This window comes from Eutrigla gurnardus (assembly GCF_963514095.1).
Source record: "Eutrigla gurnardus genome assembly, chromosome: 3".
NCBI lineage: Eukaryota > Metazoa > Chordata > Actinopteri > Perciformes > Triglidae > Eutrigla > Eutrigla gurnardus.
Genome location: NC_139917.1, coordinates 16,134,160 through 16,152,813, shown reverse-complemented (window position 1 = coordinate 16,152,813; position 18,654 = coordinate 16,134,160). Strand labels below are relative to the sequence as shown.

Sequence of the window (18,654 nt, the reverse complement as noted above, 5' to 3'; positions counted from 1 at the left end):
CGTCATCTTCTGTTCTCTGCGATGTGGGGTTGGCTTCAAAAACAGTGGTGAACTACGAACCCTCTTGTGATTGGAATCACACCAAACCACATCTCCAAAATGGTGCCAAGGGTGGGCCCATTCTAACTTCCTTCCTACCTCACAGTGCCCTTGCTTGGACCACAACCATTGTCAAAACCCTTCATTTTTAAACCACAAGTGAAGTTGAGCTATGTACAACTGAATGCTGAATAATATTTTTTTTTTTTCGAGACCAAAAAGGTTAAAAATAACTTGAACTGATGATTACACTGTGAAAGTTAAAACGAAAACATCGCCATAGTAACAACCTGCGAAATCACAAAGATCCATAATTTACTAAATGAACATCATCCTGTATTGGAGACAAATTGAAACTAACAATTGAGACCATAAACCCTGCTGGCTATTAGCAAGAATGCATTCTGAAAGCACACACACACACACGCACACGCACGCACACACACACACACACACACACACACACACACACACACACACACACACACACACACACAGTAAAATAAGAATCTGTATTGGAAGTAAATTAATTTGCTGCTGTGACTACTTCAGTTAACAGAAGTGCAACACTATTGCTGGTCTGAAGAGGGCAGTATAGGATGTGATGAACAGACTTTGTGCATTTGAGTATTTCCTCTATTTTGCCACAGGGTGTCACTGTGTCACTTCATATGGGCGAACACTGCACCGTATCATCAAATGCAGTGAAAGGTTAAGAACAAAGACATATTTCAAGCTTTTTCTATTCATTTATTAAACAAAAAAAACTCAACCAAAAAAATCTAAGAAAACAGAGTCAAGCACTAACATATCAGAAAACACTAGAAGAAGAATAAGAGTTGAAACACAAAGACTGTAAGTGGAGGGAGTCCATGTCCTCTAGGCATTCAGTTCCTTAAAGTTTTACAAATGTTTACATCCATTATTACGTTCGTTGAATGACACCCACAGCACTGACAAGAAAGTAACAGCAGTGATTTTAAATAACATTACACGGATTCTTTTTTTTACCCTTACATGCCGTCAGTATCAGATAAAGTTGTTGACGTTAAGGAAACACGGATGGTGTGGTCAGATTTACCATTTAAGTCTGCAACGTTCAGATTCTACAAGCAGAAAAACAGACCCATTTCATCTCAAGCCATTCAAATGTAACAAAAGTGCAGACCATTTTACAGTGATTGTTACTGGAGCTGTTTTATTTTCAGATAGCAACATATTAGCTCTAGTTCCTGGTTACATAGCAGCTAAACCTCCTTTTTTTCTCCCCCTCATTGTGCTATTAATTTGAATGAAGTGCTTCAAAATACACAACAGAGTTCATCATTACCAGCATGCAGTTGTGTAGTCGTTGGTAACAAGGACACAAACATGAATTCGCTGTCACACTTTGCCCTCGACGAGAAGAACATGAACTCATAAAAGGATCCATCCAGAGTCAGAGCGTAATAGAATATTTCAGATGTCCGGTGGTTGATTTAAGACCTGACACAGCTAACAATCGTCTGTTAACATTTGTTCTATTCAAATACAAAGGATGGATTTCTGTAATCAGACAACCGCAAAGACATTTGAGGTTTTGCTGTGTTTGTAAATCTGTGTCTACCATCCCTTACTGAAATAATCCAAACCTGGACTGAGGCATTAATGTGAAACCTGTAATAAAGAGTAAGTCAACAGTACCGACCATTTCGTTAATAAACCACACATTTGAGCTCCAGTAAATAAAAATAAACACAATCAATCAACAAACCAGACCTGGTTGAAAGGGTGACAGTAGTCCATTCAAATACTAGCCGTCACTTTGGGTTATCATAGTCCGACTTACAAAATGGAATTCCACGTAACAACATGCTCTGCAGGGACTGCTCATAGAAATGCTGGATAATATAACAACGTAAATTAGAGTGTACATATTCATTTACAGAAACATTTTTACACTAGCCAGCACGATCAATCCAAGATATTAGTGTTTGAATGGCTTCTGACTCTTTCCCAGGTCTGTCACAAATAAATATATTCTGTTTTTAGCGACAAATCTCACAGTAGCCAGGTTTATAAATCTATCTGTCCGTTACTGAAGAATCTGTATAACTTAGGATCCGAGGAGTGAAAGTCATTAAAACACTGTTTAGACAGAATATCAGATTTTCATGATCAGGTCAAAATCCAATATCACAGTGTTCTGAGTCTGTTTTTTTTTTTTTTGTCTATCAAATCAAATCAAAATGGGACATTGGCTTTGGTATATAATTGGTAGGAAATACCTTGTGTGACCTTGAACATGAGAAGCTTTTGGGAATAACAGTAATGACAGCACAACTCATTGACAGCATAATAATAATAATAATGTGTAACTCATCAATAAAAACAGGGATTTGTTAAAGTGTCCTGTCACCGATCACTGGGCCCTCATTTAAAACACGACCTCCAGCCCCTTTATTCAACAATCTAAACACTTGCGGAGATGTTAATGGATTCACGATGACAAAGATGGTACAAAGAGCTACAGCAAAGAGCCTCCAACCCAAGTCCAAACTCAAACCCCAGAGCACAAAAATAGGCACACAATCCCGTCGTTTGCACACACTGAGAGTTCAGAAGGACACAGCTGATGATTCCCATTGAATCCTTTAATATCTACCAAAAACAAAGAGTCTGGAAAGTAGAAAGAGTTCAGGGACAATTTAACCTGACGTGTTGAGCGTGGCCTTCTGGGTTGGCCGTCGGAAGGTGTGAGGCTGGAGAGGGTTACAGGACGGGCTTTGGAAAGATGGCGGGTTTCGAGGGGAACGCAGGGTTGAGGGTAGCCGGGGTCTCTACACATTCGTCCGGCACTTTGGGAAAATGGGTCCTCCCTCAAGCCTTCTCTTTCTTACTGTATATGGAGAGGAGATGGATCGACACAGGAAGGAGAGAAAGATTGACAGACAAAGAAAAAAATAAAGGCATTAGGATGAGGGGACAAAGGGACACAAGGGGACAGACACTGACAACAACAGCTGTAGCTTGAGCAGAGCAAAGTTGTCCTGCTTTATTTCCTTTACATGAGTGAAGCAAAGAGAGGCGGCAGAAAGATGAAAGTTACAGCACTTTTTCTTCAAGTGGCTGCAAATAGTTTTAGCAGGAGCTCTTGCAGGCAAAAAAAAAACAAAACAAAAAAAAAACACTGACCCCTAGTTAGTCATCATCATTATTTAATTTGTGCTCATTTTATTTGGCAAAATGCACCACGTAACGACAATATTTACTGAAACAATAAGGGCTAAAACTAAGTTAAAACTAGATTTCAACTTGTCTGTGCCATAAAAGACAACTCTGACCACTTCGGCAGGTTGACAGTCCAGCTTGGAATAAGAGCAATGTTTCAAAGAGTAGAAGAAGAGGACAAGTCGAGCAGAGGAGGCCACATGGAACAGCTGAAACAGCACGTCAGTAGAAGAGCAGAATGAGAAGAAAGGCCAAGGAGAAACATAAATAAAGTGGCCACGAGCATGAAGGTTTCTGCAGTCAAAAGAAGATGGAATACTCAAAAACGACTAAAGCAAGGGGTTTCATCCTGATTTCACAGACAGAAGAGGTATAGAGTGGATGCTGCTGTCCAGCTCGTTATGGGATCTGTCTTGACCTCTGCCAGGACATCAGATCACTTCTGCATTTCTTACGTCCATTTTGGAATATTAATCTTATTTGGTGTTTATTTTTCTGCATTTGAAGTGTTGGTTATTTTAGCCTCACAATAACAATATTTTACTTCCGTTGAGCAAAATATATTTTTAGATATCCTACACTTCCTATTTTCCTGTTTCTGGATCTTCAATGGTTCTTATACTTGGGAAATGTAAAAAATAATGCAGCAACAACAAAAATACCTTCTGACCATGGTGGGGAGCCACTGTGTGGTACGCAAATCAGAAGATTTGAATCACTAGAAGATTAAAAGAAGGAAAAGTGATGATAGGTGCCGCGGAGAAGCAACAGAAACTCTATGACAGGCGGTGGCAGAGGTTTCCAGTGGTCGAAAAAGAACCAGGCGATGTTGGCGAAAGAAAGGCAAGGCTGTGCAGTCAAACGGTGCTGTGTTTGTTTTTCTTACTCTCTCTCTCTCTTTTTCCTTTTTTTTTTTTTTTTACTTAGTCTTGGACTTGAACTTTTTCCCGAAGGCCCTCTCGAGCTCAGGAACAGACAGAGTGAGGGTGAAGGAGCCGTCCGACTCCGACCTGACGACCCGAGCTTAAAGATGACGAGGGGAAGGAAAAACGTTACGACAAGATTATGACACATACACTTAACTTCAAGTGGTTGGTGATCCGACACGAGCGGTCTATTAAAAACCATCTGAACCAAAACAGCCCATAAAACATATCCAAATGTAATCATAACTCTAAGCTTCACCTCGGTCCTGTTCCAACCATTAATGGAGGTGAAGAGGACCGCTTCGTACTTAACAAGTACTCGTTTGGAGGAGTCGACTCCACTCTTCAGCACGGAGACAGCACGTCAAAGATTTACAGTAGTGATTCATGCATGTGCCCAGCGAGGGCCGTCTCATTTTGTCCTCTCTCACTCACAAACAGACCATTTTCTTAGTGCTGCTGATGTCATAATTTAGGAAGTCACCGTTTTGATTGGCTGGGCCGATGACATCACTCAGATTCTTGCATTCGGGTCTGATTAAAGCAGGAACCAAGGAGATACAGTGGAGATAAAGTGTCAGCGCTGGTGCACGTAACAACCGACCCTGCCAAATGCAATACTACTCAAAGACTGTACGGGGCGGATCAGTCATGTAACACATACGTATAAAAATGTACTGGGAATATTATCACTTTGAGTCCAGTTCATGAACTATTGTCTCGTTCCCAGTCCAGACTCTCAGAGCCGGCGTGGAATGAGTGTGTGCGCGTTTGCAACCCACCCAGGTCGTTGTTGTTCATCATGGCATTGGAGCCTCGGAGGCGCGGCCCCTGCTGGGTGAAATGATATCCAAACTTCAACAGCGTGTTGTTTTTCTCCAGCATGCTGGCTATCTCCATCTCCACCTTGTTGCCTAGCGGCTGGCTCTGGAGTTTGGAGAGAGGGAGGGAGAGAGAGAGAGAGAGAGAGAGAGAGAGAGAGAGAGAGAGAGAGAGAGAGAGAGATGGGAGGAGGGGGGGTTGTATAGAGATTAATTAAAAGTGGGTAAAAGAAGGTGAGATGGAAATGTTGGGGGCGAAACCAACACAAAATGACTGCCCTCCTCTCCACAAATTAGGCCACTACAGACAAGGATGGCGATCTCCATGGCAACAGAGGAAGTGGCAGAGGGTAGCATGCTTTTTCAATTTTGGTTCAATATAATTTTAAAGGAATGGAGCCAAATGGCAAAGGAAGTCAGGATCATTCAACAAGATGAACAAGTGAGCGATGACCCAGGAAAAGGAAAAACATATACAAACTACAAAGAAACTGTTTTAAAAAAACTATTATAATATATAATTCGTCATTAATAATTTTCTCTGTTATTTTTTCGGCATATACAGATATGCAATGATGATTACGTAATATGTATGTTGATGGTTGTCCAATGTAGAGTAAAGAAGCATCTTCTGTCCGCACTGACACATGGGGTGAAGTATTTGGGGGGGGGGATCTGATTTCTATGTCCACACTGTTGGGTGTGTGCGTGTGTGTGTGTGTGTACCTGATTGTCTATCTTGAGCTCCTGTAGGATGGTATTAAACTGCAGTGACGCTATGAGAGACAGGATCCCGGTCCCTGTAATGAAGTTGGACTCCACGTTCAGGCTCTTCAGCGTCGTGTTCACCTTCAACATCTCTGCCAGGGCCTGAGAAAACACACAAGGGTCTCTCTATAAGGCTGCTTCATGCATATATGGATAGTAAAAAGTGGTGGAGGGATGATATGCAGCATGTGTTTTTAGGAATAAATAATACAGTTGTTATTTTTATGGGTACTTTTGCAACGCCAAATGGCGTTTCCTGGAACATTTTAAAAGGCTAAAAGGACGGGAAATGAGACTGTTACTGCTGCGACTTACGAATGCTACAGGATCGTTGCTCCTTGTTCCTACAATACTAAACCTCTCCACCACAGTGTTCTTTATCAGAGCCTCAGCGTACGCCTTCAGAGTCTTGATGGGGATGTTCTGGGTGCAGAAAACACAAACCTTACAGCTCACTGAATGCTTTACATTTCATACCGTATTCTTTTATTCAACCGATTGAACCTACCTTGATGTTATTGAGGTTGACCTCCACCAGGTCAGGGTCATTCCTCTGCACTCTCAACAGCGTTTCTTCTACATCTGTGGAGTTGGGCTCTTCATCGGGGACTGGTTTATACTGGGTGCACTGGATCACACCTACAACACATTTACATAGACTGTTGATTCGTCTTACAGTGGGAATAACACTTATTTAAACATATTTGCTGCCAGACTTCACTGAAAATGTAAGCCGTTTTATCTGGACAGCCGGCTGCTAGAGACGCTGCTCATGCATCATCTGCCTACAGCCCTTGCCAAGCAAAGCATAGAATTCTATACTAGCTTTTTGCTCTCATTTTTCACAAGTTGAACTAAATGTTAAGTTCTTTTGGCTTGCTGAACTGCAGGAACAACCACGAGAGCTGTTCGCTGTAAATGAATTGTTCTTTTCACTACGATAAGTTGTTTCTGAGAATTTGGCAGCGCATTCAGTCGGCCTCACAACCGCAGATCCTATCCTGACCAGCCAAAGGTGTAATTATGATGCTGTTTAATCAGCATCTTGATAAGCCACAACCTGCAGATGGATTATCTGGGCAAAAGTGATTTGACAGAAGTATTTAGGGTATACCTGTTATGCACATAGACAAAGTGATATGTTATTCAACTCCTGAGAAATGGGAGCCAAAACAAAAGTGCTGAATTCATATTTTTGTTCCGTGTATATCATTTCAATTCATCAGCACATTTGCCACACAAGTATTATATTGTAACTTTTACTACCACAGGAGCAGTTGAGATTATATAAGTCTATATAAGTAATATATGTTTTGTATGCTGGTGGAATGAAGATAAAACAGAAACATTTATTTTGGAAAATGCTGGGCAGGGACCTGCACTATGAGTAGCGTTTAGGCTGCTGGAGGAATAAATGGGTTTTATTTCATGTAGTTATCAATATAAAATGTGTTGAATTAAGCTATAGTTTGGTTTGGACCAGGAGTAGAGCCGCTGATCCTTTGCTTTGAAAGGTTAATCGTGCATCTGATCAGGATGCCTTCTGGATGCCTCCTTTAAAAGTCCTTTAAAGAGGCACATCAAGGTGGTAGGAGGCCTGTGGTTGACCCAGAACACACTGGAGTCTATATGTCCTGTCTGGCCTGGGTTTTTTTAAATCCCAGTTTGATTTTGAAACACAGATCTCAATTGCATTGTTCGAACACCTTTCTATACCTTTTGTATTGCACGTCCCCAGGGAGAGCCCCAGGCTTTGAAGCTAAATTTAACACAGTGGACAAATTGTGAAATTACAATTTCCAGGTCTGTCACCTGATGCCACAGGGCCCAAAAAAGCAGAGCTGGATCAACTACGAACACCGGCCTTTGAACCATTAGGTCCTAAAAGTCTTATAATGCACTAATATCCAAATCCAGAGTTATTTTCTTTACCCCATTCATGGGAACGAACCAAAGAACAAGGCTGGATTTGGGCCTCATGGCAGTGCGGGAGTTATGTGTCATTTTATACTCAGAAGTCAAACTTTTTTTGCTTCAAGCGCCACTGAGCAACTTTCATAGGAACGAATGGGGCGCCACCTCCATCGCTGTATCCACTTCTCTTTATACATCCACGCTGTACCACGAAAGTTTATAGCTTGCTTTCTTTATGGGAGCCGGTCATATTTGGAAGTGAGGAGCTCGGCCTTTGTCTCTGTTTGGAGCTGGAAGAGAACCTATAGGATGAGCCACCAAGCAAGAATAAACAATGGCTCATTAAAATGTGCCTCTGTGCGTGCGAAGTGATATCAGAATACCATGATGAAATGTAAACGGGTGAATCGTCAGTTATTCCCTGCGGGAGCTAGAGGACGACGTGTGAGGATATCCCAAGGATGATCTATTAGAATCACTTGTGCACGGATGGAGTGCAACTAAAATACTTCATCTTTGGTAAAACAAACCAACATTCTGCCAACGTGAGATCATTTCACTTGATTGCGGTCCAAGTCAAAGCCACGTCAACATTTTTCTCGAATGAGGCGATTTCTGTTCTAGGAACTTGTTAAGTCATCTGCTTTATTTTCGGATACTTTTAAGTGTTTCTGGATAATCCCTGCACCTAAAAGCACCCGTGGACCAAGTGACGACAGCTCACGCAACACGCAGATTTCAACAACGGAAAAAACAAAACAGTGACTTCAGTTTAAGTACATGTGTGTGTGCTTGACGTACTGTTGAGGCCTTGCTTGTTGACTATGTTGCTGCTGGCCAGGGCTTCATAGTACTGCTGGTTACTCATCAGGGTGTGCATGCCCAGGATGGCTGGAAGAGAAGCAAGAAGACCGGATGAGGGAATGGACAGAGGGTCAGAGAAAGAAACAGCCGTACATTTGACCACCATGCTAACACAGACAAGCGCATCGGCACTTGCAGCATCACAAGCAAGTCACTGTCACTTCCAACGATCAAGCACTTGTATGTCCTTTCTTGTTGCTTCCACGGACTGGCTTTGGTTTCTTGAGTTCTTGCCCACTGACAGCAGTGAACATGAAAGATGTTTTTTTGAGAGAGCAGCTACTCCGAGGACGCTAGCATAAAATAAACGATTTAGAGAGAATGATCACCTGGTCTGTTTGTCAGAGAGAGCGAGAGAACAGAAAGACATAAACATTGATGGAACACAAGCTGCTCTTTGTAATAGCGGGGCACGGTGCCTTTAGCAGCTCCGGCAACTCGTTGTGCTCTGAAAGTATGTCTGCAGCAGAACTGTTTAATACTACATTTCTGTCATGGTAATGCAGGTAGTTTGTGTGCTTACATATTGCAATATATCCCTTTTACAGAGAGATTTAATGTTGTACTAATGACGGCCTTTCACTAATATGTTCACAATGTGTACATACAGCAAAGTATTGCCATGCATTACACTGAATGGATGAATCCCTGTGTAATGCATGTACAGCGCAGACATCTGACTCTCACTGAGTTACGCTGCGTTGGCTTTCACTAAATGTCCGCTTAACACACGCAGACAACATGGGCCAGAACCGTTCCATGCAAACACATGTGCAGTCTACAGATACCCCGGATGGTGTTCAGCTAGCAAACAGAGATATCCAGCAGGGATGGAGGAGACGGAGCAAGTGATGGAGGGATGAAGGGGAAGGGTGGAGGGGGAGATGGAAGGAGCGCTAGAGGAAATGGAGAAGGATTGGAAGGAAAAGTAAAGGAATTAAGGGAAGTTGAGGCCATTGATTAATGAGAGAAGATGAAGGATAATCAGTTAGTCCTTGTTAGTTTTTTAATGTAATGTAACTGTAAAAAAAATATACAATAAACATGTGGGGGAAAAATATGTTACAATGCATTTTTTTCTGAAAATCTGCACAAAAAAAATCACCCTATTTTTCTCTTGCCTCTCTACAAATGGAAGTACGCTCTAAACTGCCTTCACCACCAGGACTCTGTTCACTGTAAACTGTGGTAAAAGTGAATCTCCTAGAAAAATACTTTTTGATGAAGAAACACAAAACATTGTGTATACTTGTGAAAAATAAGAGAAAGATGAAATCATTATGCGTTTAGTACATGTGAGTGTGGATTATTACCTGCGATATCACAGAGCTCAGCGTCAGAAGCACTAGCCAGGGCTTCTTCCAGCTCCGGCTCCAGGGTCACGTTCTCCATGATGGGGTCCACGATCTTCTTCGGCACCCAGGCTTTCCCTACACAACGAGTGGATGGATACAATACAAAGACACATCAACATGTTGTAAGATGTCCCAACTAATGTTGATCGAGGCTAAGCACAGTCTTGAGGAGGACTTCTCAGGAATTCTGATTTATGTAGGAAACCCATGTTAAAACAAACAATGTTAAACCATTTTTAAATGTATAGTCCCAGCCAGCATGAAAAGAGCTTTCAGAAAAAGAGTTCACCAGGTGTGAGGTGTGATTCAGAAACAGAATTGGACACTCGTCACTATAACGATATGGCATGAACAACAATCTTTCCTCATCAAGTATGAATGACAGACACAATGAAGACCATTAACTAGAAACAGTATATACAGAAGTAAGTGCTTCAAATTGAAATGTCAAACTAAGGTGAAGTCTCTGATGAGCTCTCTTATGTAACAGCTGAGCGTCTGAAGGGAGCATCCCTTCCTCATGTCACACCTGACCTCGTCTTCACCTGGTCTGACTGACTGTCGACACCCGGTCATGTGTGTCTTTACGTCTGCTGTGCCTGTCTGTGTGTGTGTGGTCAGCTACTGGGTGTTTCAACTACAGGTCATAAGACTTGCTCGACGGCACCTCGACTGTGGTTGTCACAAGAGGAGACATTGTTCCTCATTCAGTTCAACCCAGCAGTCGTTTTACAGCTGATCTGAGTGCACTAAAGCAACAGCAGAGAAGGACATGACGACAGTGACAGCACGGAGACCTTCTAGAGTTTCACACAGACACGTCTGGAATCTGGGCTGACACACCTCACATGGCCTGGTGGCCATGGCCTAAACAGCCTTTAGGAAATCTCCCCCTCAGCTCACATATGTGGATTACTCCGTTGTGACTTATATTTAGGAAAGGAAACAGAGTTGACCTCCAGTGTCATCTCTTTACTTGTTAAAATAAAGTGAATGAGCCAGACAAAACCACCTTTTCATCTAAGAGGTGAACTATGTGGAAACAAGTCTGTACCTCTCTTCTCCCCTGTGAAGGGCACGATGTCTTCTTTGTCAGGATGCTCTTGGGCCTGTTTCTCCAGATGAGCCAGCAGGTTGTCTCTCTGAAACGATCCAGTCGGAGCTTTTTTGGTCTGGTCCTTCTGCCGCATCCCAGCTGGCAGCAACGCATTCTAGACAAGGATGACAATTAACATCATTTAAAACGACTGGAACTGGACATTTTTCTGAATTAGTCTCACTTCCTTTTTCCAATCATAGAAGTTAAGTCCTCCCTATTAACATCAGAGCAAATGACTCAGTCTTTTATTCTGAAAAATTGCACGTTAAAGTAATAATCTTGAAGATTTTATTCAACTCAATGTCTGTTGAGTTGTTATGTATTTACTAATGAGTTGACACAATGGTGATTGAGTTAATGGCCCACTGACAAAAGCCCTTTCATTTGCAGTGTTATGACCTTGGTGTGTGGCGACATTTACGGAAAATCCCAAGCAGGCAGGGAAGGTAAATCCCAAAACACACCTGTAATTACCATGTATAACCAGAGGTGCCGCCAAAGATACATTTAAAAGAAACCTGTTTATAAAAAAACAAAACAAAAGCACACAAACAGTGTAGAGAATTTGCTTTTCAGACATTTTGCAGATATTCATTAACAAAACTCCCAGATTATGTATTATTTTCATTATGTTCTTCAATTTTGAGGATTTTATATGGAGGGAGAGAACAACAACAATTTGGTATACGTGTTATAGTATTAAAGTAAAGTGAGATAGATCTTTGTTGAGTCCACGTTCTCATATCACGACCCCAGCCCAACACAGCACCAAGACATTTCCCTGCTCACCACGTTATTTTCAACCTAAAGCAACATTCAAAACCAAGCTCTTACATGTGCTACTTATAGCTCCATATCTTATCTGTCCTCTCAGCACTCACAGGCTTCTCTCCCCTCATCACTCTCTGCTTCTCATGCATATTCCTCCACCGGCAAAAAATATACCAAAACGAACCCAACAACGTCCGCTGTCAGACCCAATGTAAATGACTATTTGGTTTGAAATAAGCTCTCTGGAAGTAAAAGAATAATCTCATCTTCTGTCTTTGGACCATCAACGTTCACGTGATTTACAGTAGTATTTATAGTAAGGCCAGGAGTATATCACGGCGTCACTACCAAGCTTTTTATGTCACACGTTATATCAGCTGTAGATAACAGGCAGCATTTTATTTTTACCAGCATGTGCCTCTCTGTCTCTGCCTTGAGTTGAGAGTAAAGTTGCAGAGCTGAAAAGGTGTTAAAATGTTCAGTAAAAATAGGAATTAGAGCAGTTAGAGTGGGTAGATGAGATTATCCGATTCCAGATTTTAAAAGCATAGAGCTTAAATCCAAATAAGTCTCAAAACTCAGGTTTCAAGTTACACCCGTGAGGATGTGATGTCATCAAAGAGTATGAACCAATCCACGAGCCAGTACACAAAAAACACAAAATGTTCTCTAGATGACTGACAATAAATTTATCTCTCCACAATAACAGTCCTTTTTTTTTGGTCCAACGTAATAAGGCTTCCCCCTCTATGACTTACAGGAACTGAAGTGGGAAGCCTTACTGGCAAAGAAGCAGCGTGTGTCAAAGCACACACAAGGCACTTTACTGTTGTGAAACGGGTTCCCCTCATAAACAGGCACAAACAAGGTAAGCACGCACGCACGGCCTCCTCTGATTACGTCAGAGAGTCGCTCCGGTCACTCACTGCTGGCATCAGTCTCACCAACACACACACTCACACACATATACACACACACGCACACACACAAAGTGCTGCACATTATACCCTTCCAGTCATCCTCTTGGCATTGAGGGGGAGTCCAGCCTCTTCATAAGCAGTTAGACATTCGTCAGAAAGCCACTGCAGCTGCTGTCACCAACTCGACCCATGATACATCACCATCATACAAGCTGGCGGATGCATCCAATGCAGAGATAAACACATCATAAAAAAAAGTACCTACTGTACCATGATGACGAACAACATGATACAAGACATAGACGGCACTTAATGCTGGAAATGATGGGGAAGAAGGCACTTAGCAGTAGCAAAGATAGTAATTACAAAGTCAAATGAAAAATCGAAAGTACGAAAACTATTTTGAATTAAAATGAATGAGCAAGGACTTACGTTTTTCCTTGAAAGTAATGAAATAGATTAAAAAAAGATTTTGAACATTTTCTGTCCTCTCTGCACTGTAAAAATCCTTACCCGTTTATATTCTATTATGTAAATCACACACTAAGGATCACTGGGTTGAAACCAGACTTATTGATGCAGTTAATTATATGTAATGTAATGTAACATTTCTCCCATTGCCTGATTAGATTATACACATACTGGAAAACTATAATGTATAAACCAAAGACTGGATGCATATATTTAACACACCATCTGTAGTTTGATTACAGTCCATAGCAGTCACATTGTTCAGTATCAGCCTGTTAATAGGACATTGGATTGGCTGGTTTTGTCTAAAAGGCATTCACCACTATTAAAATTACTTAAACATGTTAAAGAGCATTACATTTTTTGCACAGTTTGACTGGCTTAAACAAAAAAACTGAAATTATCAGCAAATTCAGATGAAAACACAGGGACATGTAGTTGCAGCAGCATATTACAGCAGTTAAGCCCGTTTGACCCCATAAGTCTCCACTGACACCCACACACAGACAGAAACTCCTCCTTATGGACTTCATGTTGTAAACTTACATCAGGGTCCAGCTCCTCTAATTCATCCTCTAATCGCTGCAGCTCGTCCTCCGACAGTTTCTTCAGCAGCTCGTCCTCGTCTATGTCCCTGTACTTCTCCATCTCCTTCCTCAACACCGACATGGTGGACAGCACGCCTGCAAACGTGGATAATGCTACTTCAGCATGACGAAAAATCCATTCCTATGCTTACAGTTGTTGTACCGCACATTTGCTCGAGGTGATACGATTAGCAATTAAACCAAACTGTTACTTCAAACGTGGTCCTCTCTCTGTCTTTCTGTGAGACGCAGTGCTGCCAGGGTCAACACACGCAGTACAAACACACAAAAGGGATGTGGGAGTGGTTCCCCTCACCTCGATCACCCCTCCAAACGAGAAAGAGGAAATGTAGGAGCCTGGGAGATCCTGGGAGATTGTGGGGAGAAAGGAAAATCTTTATCCATGGATGGAAATAACAGAGAAATAATATAGTAGCTGCAGAACCAGACCGAAATAAAGCTGATTGTGTTGGTCAATTGAAAACAAAAATCATCTGATGGTGTCACTTGATGTTGTGGTTAAAAAACGTGAGCATACTCACCTCAATGGCCCTCAGCGAAGGCAGCCCAGTGCCTGCAGCACTCCTGAGAAAGTGAGAGACCTGGAGGAGGACGGATTATTAGCCCACATAAGTAAGGGGAATAAGTAGAAAGCAATGGATACACCAAGTCATCTATGGAGGAAGATATTATGCATCATATGCCACTGCTTGCTATCCCTTTTCATTTTCCTGTCTTCATTTCTTCCCAAAGTAACTGTTTTTTTATTATTTACACCACGTCGCACAAACAGTTCTGCAGGTTTTAGTAGCTCCTCATTGAACCGCCATGTCTGACATACTTGTGTAAGAACGTAACCTTCACAGGCTATTTTCACTGCAGATGCACTCAAGATTGATTTTTTTTTTTTCCTCATTTCACATTCCTTTCACTATTCAAATTGCACGCAGACGCGAGCTAGTAGAGGATTCAATTGGAGCTCTAAGTTTCCTGATAAGGCAACTTGTGTCATTTTAACCTCAACAGCTTTGCTAGCTGGATTTCTTCCAGGGCAGCAGATATAGCAATAGTTTACATTTTGATTTCATGCATTGGCTTTCTTGCCGAGAGTGAGATGAGAACATTGATACCACGGGTTAACGTAACTTAGCATAAAGACTGGAGACAGCTGAATTGTCTCCTTCCAAATTTATATGCTGGAGCGTTTTGTTGGCTGGGAGCAGTAACTTTCCTGGAAACAAAACCCGGAACTTAAGCCCCCATAAAACACAATGCACAACTTTACACAACATGATGTTCATTCGGAGCCAGGCTAGCTCCTTCCACCTGTCTCCAGTCTTTGTGCTGAGCTAAGCTAACTGCTTTGATATATGAGAGTTGCATTGATCTTCAATTGAGTGTATTTCCCAAAAGTCAAACTATGATTGTGTGCTGGAGATGTAACATTTAGGGGATTGGTTGACAAATGACTATATGATGTCATTTATGGTCAATTCTGTGAACATCAATGTTGTGTTAGTGTGTTAGGGTGAGTTTTTTTTAAAAAATCTTTGCAGGGTTGAAAAAATAAGGAGAAAAAAATATAGAGGAGACAAGGTTCTATATGTGGCCTCTATAGGTTTAGATGCCATGACAACGTCACATGATATAATAAAAAGAGTTGGTTCTCTGACATTTGCCTCATCTAGTACTCATTTTGACGAGGGATACCTACAAGGCTGGTCCGACTGTGTGTTGGCAAAATACTTTCATTCATCCTGGTTCAGCAACAGGCGGCTTGTATTTGATTGTAACAGCAGGCAGGCCTTTAATTAGCAAGTTTTCACCTGTTCACATGACGTTGGCTGTCTAAACTCCCAGAATGATCTCCTACTGAAACACAGTGGCGTTAACTGTCACAAAGCCCTCTCTGCAAGTGAACATCAAGCCCACATCAACCTGTCTTCTCAAGAAAAAGAAGTGTTTTTCCTGTGTTTTTCTTCTTCGCTGACGGTCTCACTCTCTACATTGTGGGAGCAGATGACCGATGGCTGATGAAATGCAGGACATTTGTGGGTCACAGCACCAGGCGCTTGGTATATGTCTGTGGGTCAGGGGTTTGAAAAGGATGAGATAGGTTCTCAAAGAAGGCAGAACAATGAGGTGTAGCTTTTAAAAAAACAAACCGAAGTGCAGACAATTTTGCATTTAAGGAGTGCAGACATGTCTTTTTGATCTTAAGTATGCCAGTAAGTGTGTTTTGGCTAAACCTCCTAACAGGTGGAGTCATGGGTGCAGTTTTTTTTTTGTTTTCTTTCTCTGAGCTCCACGACCAGACAAGTTTCCAAAAGCAAAGAAGAAGAACTGGGCTTAATTCCAAATAACACTGCAAGTCTGCTGGAAGAGGACAACCTGCTCTGATGATATCAAACAGACCCGGGGCCTGTTTTTATAACGTTTCTACCCCGCTTCATTGGAGGACATCGCCGGGCAGAAAAGACAGACAATTAAAAGTGACCAAAGCCAGAATGTACGCTGTAAAGTCATGAACGCTTGACTTGACCCTTGACCCCTAAATAAGGCCTGTCCAGTCCTGGAGCTGCTAAGAATAGCAGCCCTGATACAGGATCATTAATCATGTCAAATGTGTGTAAAACCTTTAAAGTGACGTTAAATGCCAACTGCTCTCTCGTGAGCACAGCCTTCGTCACAATAAAAAGGCCACAGCGGAAATATCCGTTTTACACCAGGTTTAAACACCTCAGCTACTCCTATAACAGAGGCGTGCTGGGTTCACCGCCTTTTCTTTGTGTTTGATTTTTTAACATAAACGCCTCTCCAAGTTTTTAAGCTGTGAAATACTCATAAATCTCTTTAAAAACTCACACATGCTCTCCGAGAGGCCAAAAACTCTAACAGCCAATAAATCAGCACATAAAACACAGCTGAGAGCGCGGCGGTGGAGTTTTAGTAGCAACTTCCTGCCTAACGTCTTCCAACAGGATTTCTACAAACTTTAATAAAAGTAGTCTAGATTCAGATATGAATAAAAACATACATCTGACATGTCTTAATCTGGGATCCAGGTTTGTGTGGAATTAACCACAATATTCCTACAAGGATAAATCATGTATCTAAAGACCCCTAAATGCTTTATACCATTTATGTGCCACGCTATAGGAATTAATGCTTTATTGTGACATTTTTCTTGGTGTCTGTCTAAACTGCTTTGCAAGATTGCAGTTGTTATGTTGGTCTCCGATACGGCCCAGCAGAAAACAGCTGAGAAGCAACTGGTCAGCTCTCCTCTGCATGTGGCCGAGAGGAGCTACAGGACGGTCATCGCCGGCTGCGACTGCAACTTAATGTGGTTAGCACTGATACAATGCATGGATGCTTACCAAAATAGATTAGCTATAGATGGCTTCTTTTTAATGTCATGTCAGCGTTTATTCTACCAGATAAACGTAAAGTTGAGTGAAATCATCAAGTTTCAGTACTGGAAAAATGAAAGCTGCTCGGGGGGGTAGCTGCTGGTGTCGTTGGTCTCCATTTTGGGCACCAGCATGGAGTCGTATATCATGATGTGTACGAGGGGCCGAGCAGCTCTGTGCCTTGGACCCGAGGTCTCATGTGTGCATTCTGCAGAGGTCAAGAAGTCAAGCGGGGTCACCTCACTGATCAGTGTTGCTTCAAGCAAACTACCGCTATGATGCTTTTCTATTCCAAGAGAACACACGTATGAATGCATGTTCACGAAGGTGAAACACTGCAACAGTGAGCTCGTCACCAAAGAGTGGGAAGCAGCTCCTGTAGAGGTGACCGGAGGTGCTTCGACAACCCAGCATGCAAGGCTGCACTCAACACAACGAAAAGGAAAACCAGAACAAAAGGTTAAGGCTCTGTAGTGATGTAGGTCAGAGTAACAACCTTCTTTTGTTGCCTTTTGTTAAAGATATTTTAACTAATCTGTACAAAAAGGTTATGATTGTCCCCAGAGGCACATGGAGAACTAGAACACATCTGCAAACTGGATGAAGACAGGTTCATAAAAGTTCATACATGGCCCTCCAGTAGCTGCCATCTAGCACAAAGACTACATCACAACCCCCATCTGTGCAGGACCTGCAGAGTACCATTACTGGCGAGAAACCTCCAGAAGTTCAAAATAAATACAAATACATCGAAACTCTTTTTCCAAGTGGTGTCCCGTACATTACTCTAATCCTGCTATGTGATCGCCACTACTTTGCCTGCGTTACAGTCCGCTGTATAACTTTTTGCATTTATTTCCGTACCTCCTCCGGCGCTATTTATAGCCGGACAGTCCCGCTGGGTGACAGCAACGAATACTTTGACCAGATATGGTTTCCTTCAGAGCCGCCTGGAGTCGCGCTGCGAGGTCCGCTGGGCTGCAGTCGCACAATCCGGGGATGCGCAAAAAACTCCAATTAGACCAAACCGTCCATGACCCGCAGATAATCCCGAATTCAGCAGATTTCACAGCGCGCTCGCCACGTTTCCTCCCCCCGTCCCTGCTCGTCTCTCGGGCGGATTTGCGGAGGCTGAATCTCATCTCCCGCAAAGGGCAAAGTAAACTTGTGGGGAGGGAGCCTCCTCCTCCGCCTCCTCCCCCCTCCACCCCCACCCAACACGGCTGCCCTGTCACTCCAGTGATGTCACGGAAAGGAACTGCGTCCATTAACGGACACTTTGATTCACTCCATCATTCGGTAGGCTGAATTATAACGGGACATGCGTACAAGCCTACTTCTGCGTGTGGATTTGCTTGCTCGTTATGGTAGCATGTCCAATACAGTGGAGTTAGTTAATGCAGAAAATACTTCATAAATGCACATTTCCTTCTACAACTTCACAAGTAAAAAGTAGAGAAAGTGGAGAGTTAATGCTCATTAGATCAGAAGAGTGT

At 42.3% G+C, this 18,654-nt stretch overlaps 1 protein-coding gene across 2 annotated transcripts; it reads right to left on the bottom strand.

The window, feature by feature from the left end:
- Positions 1–768: 768 nt before the first annotated feature.
- Positions 769–18,324, bottom strand: tmod1 (tropomodulin 1). Of its 2 annotated transcripts, XM_084003577.1 has the most exons (13): positions 18,023–18,324; positions 14,288–14,347; positions 14,062–14,112; positions 13,705–13,841; positions 10,952–11,108; positions 9,856–9,972; positions 8,480–8,569; positions 6,273–6,403; positions 6,080–6,187; positions 5,723–5,866; positions 4,958–5,102; positions 4,173–4,272; positions 769–2,917 (listed from the first exon to the last, which is right to left on the bottom strand). In XM_084003577.1, exons 4-13 carry the CDS (start codon positions 13,825–13,827, stop codon positions 2,899–2,901), a joined length of 1,134 nt encoding a protein of 377 aa, XP_083859703.1. In that variant the 5' UTR covers positions 13,828–13,841; positions 14,062–14,112; positions 14,288–14,347; positions 18,023–18,324; the 3' UTR covers positions 769–2,898. The 2 variants fall into 2 exon arrangements, with proteins under 2 accessions (XP_083859703.1, XP_083859704.1); XM_084003578.1 differs by lacking the exon at positions 4,173–4,272 and having other exon boundaries at positions 18,023–18,323.
- Between the last annotated feature and the right edge of the window lie 330 nt (positions 18,325–18,654).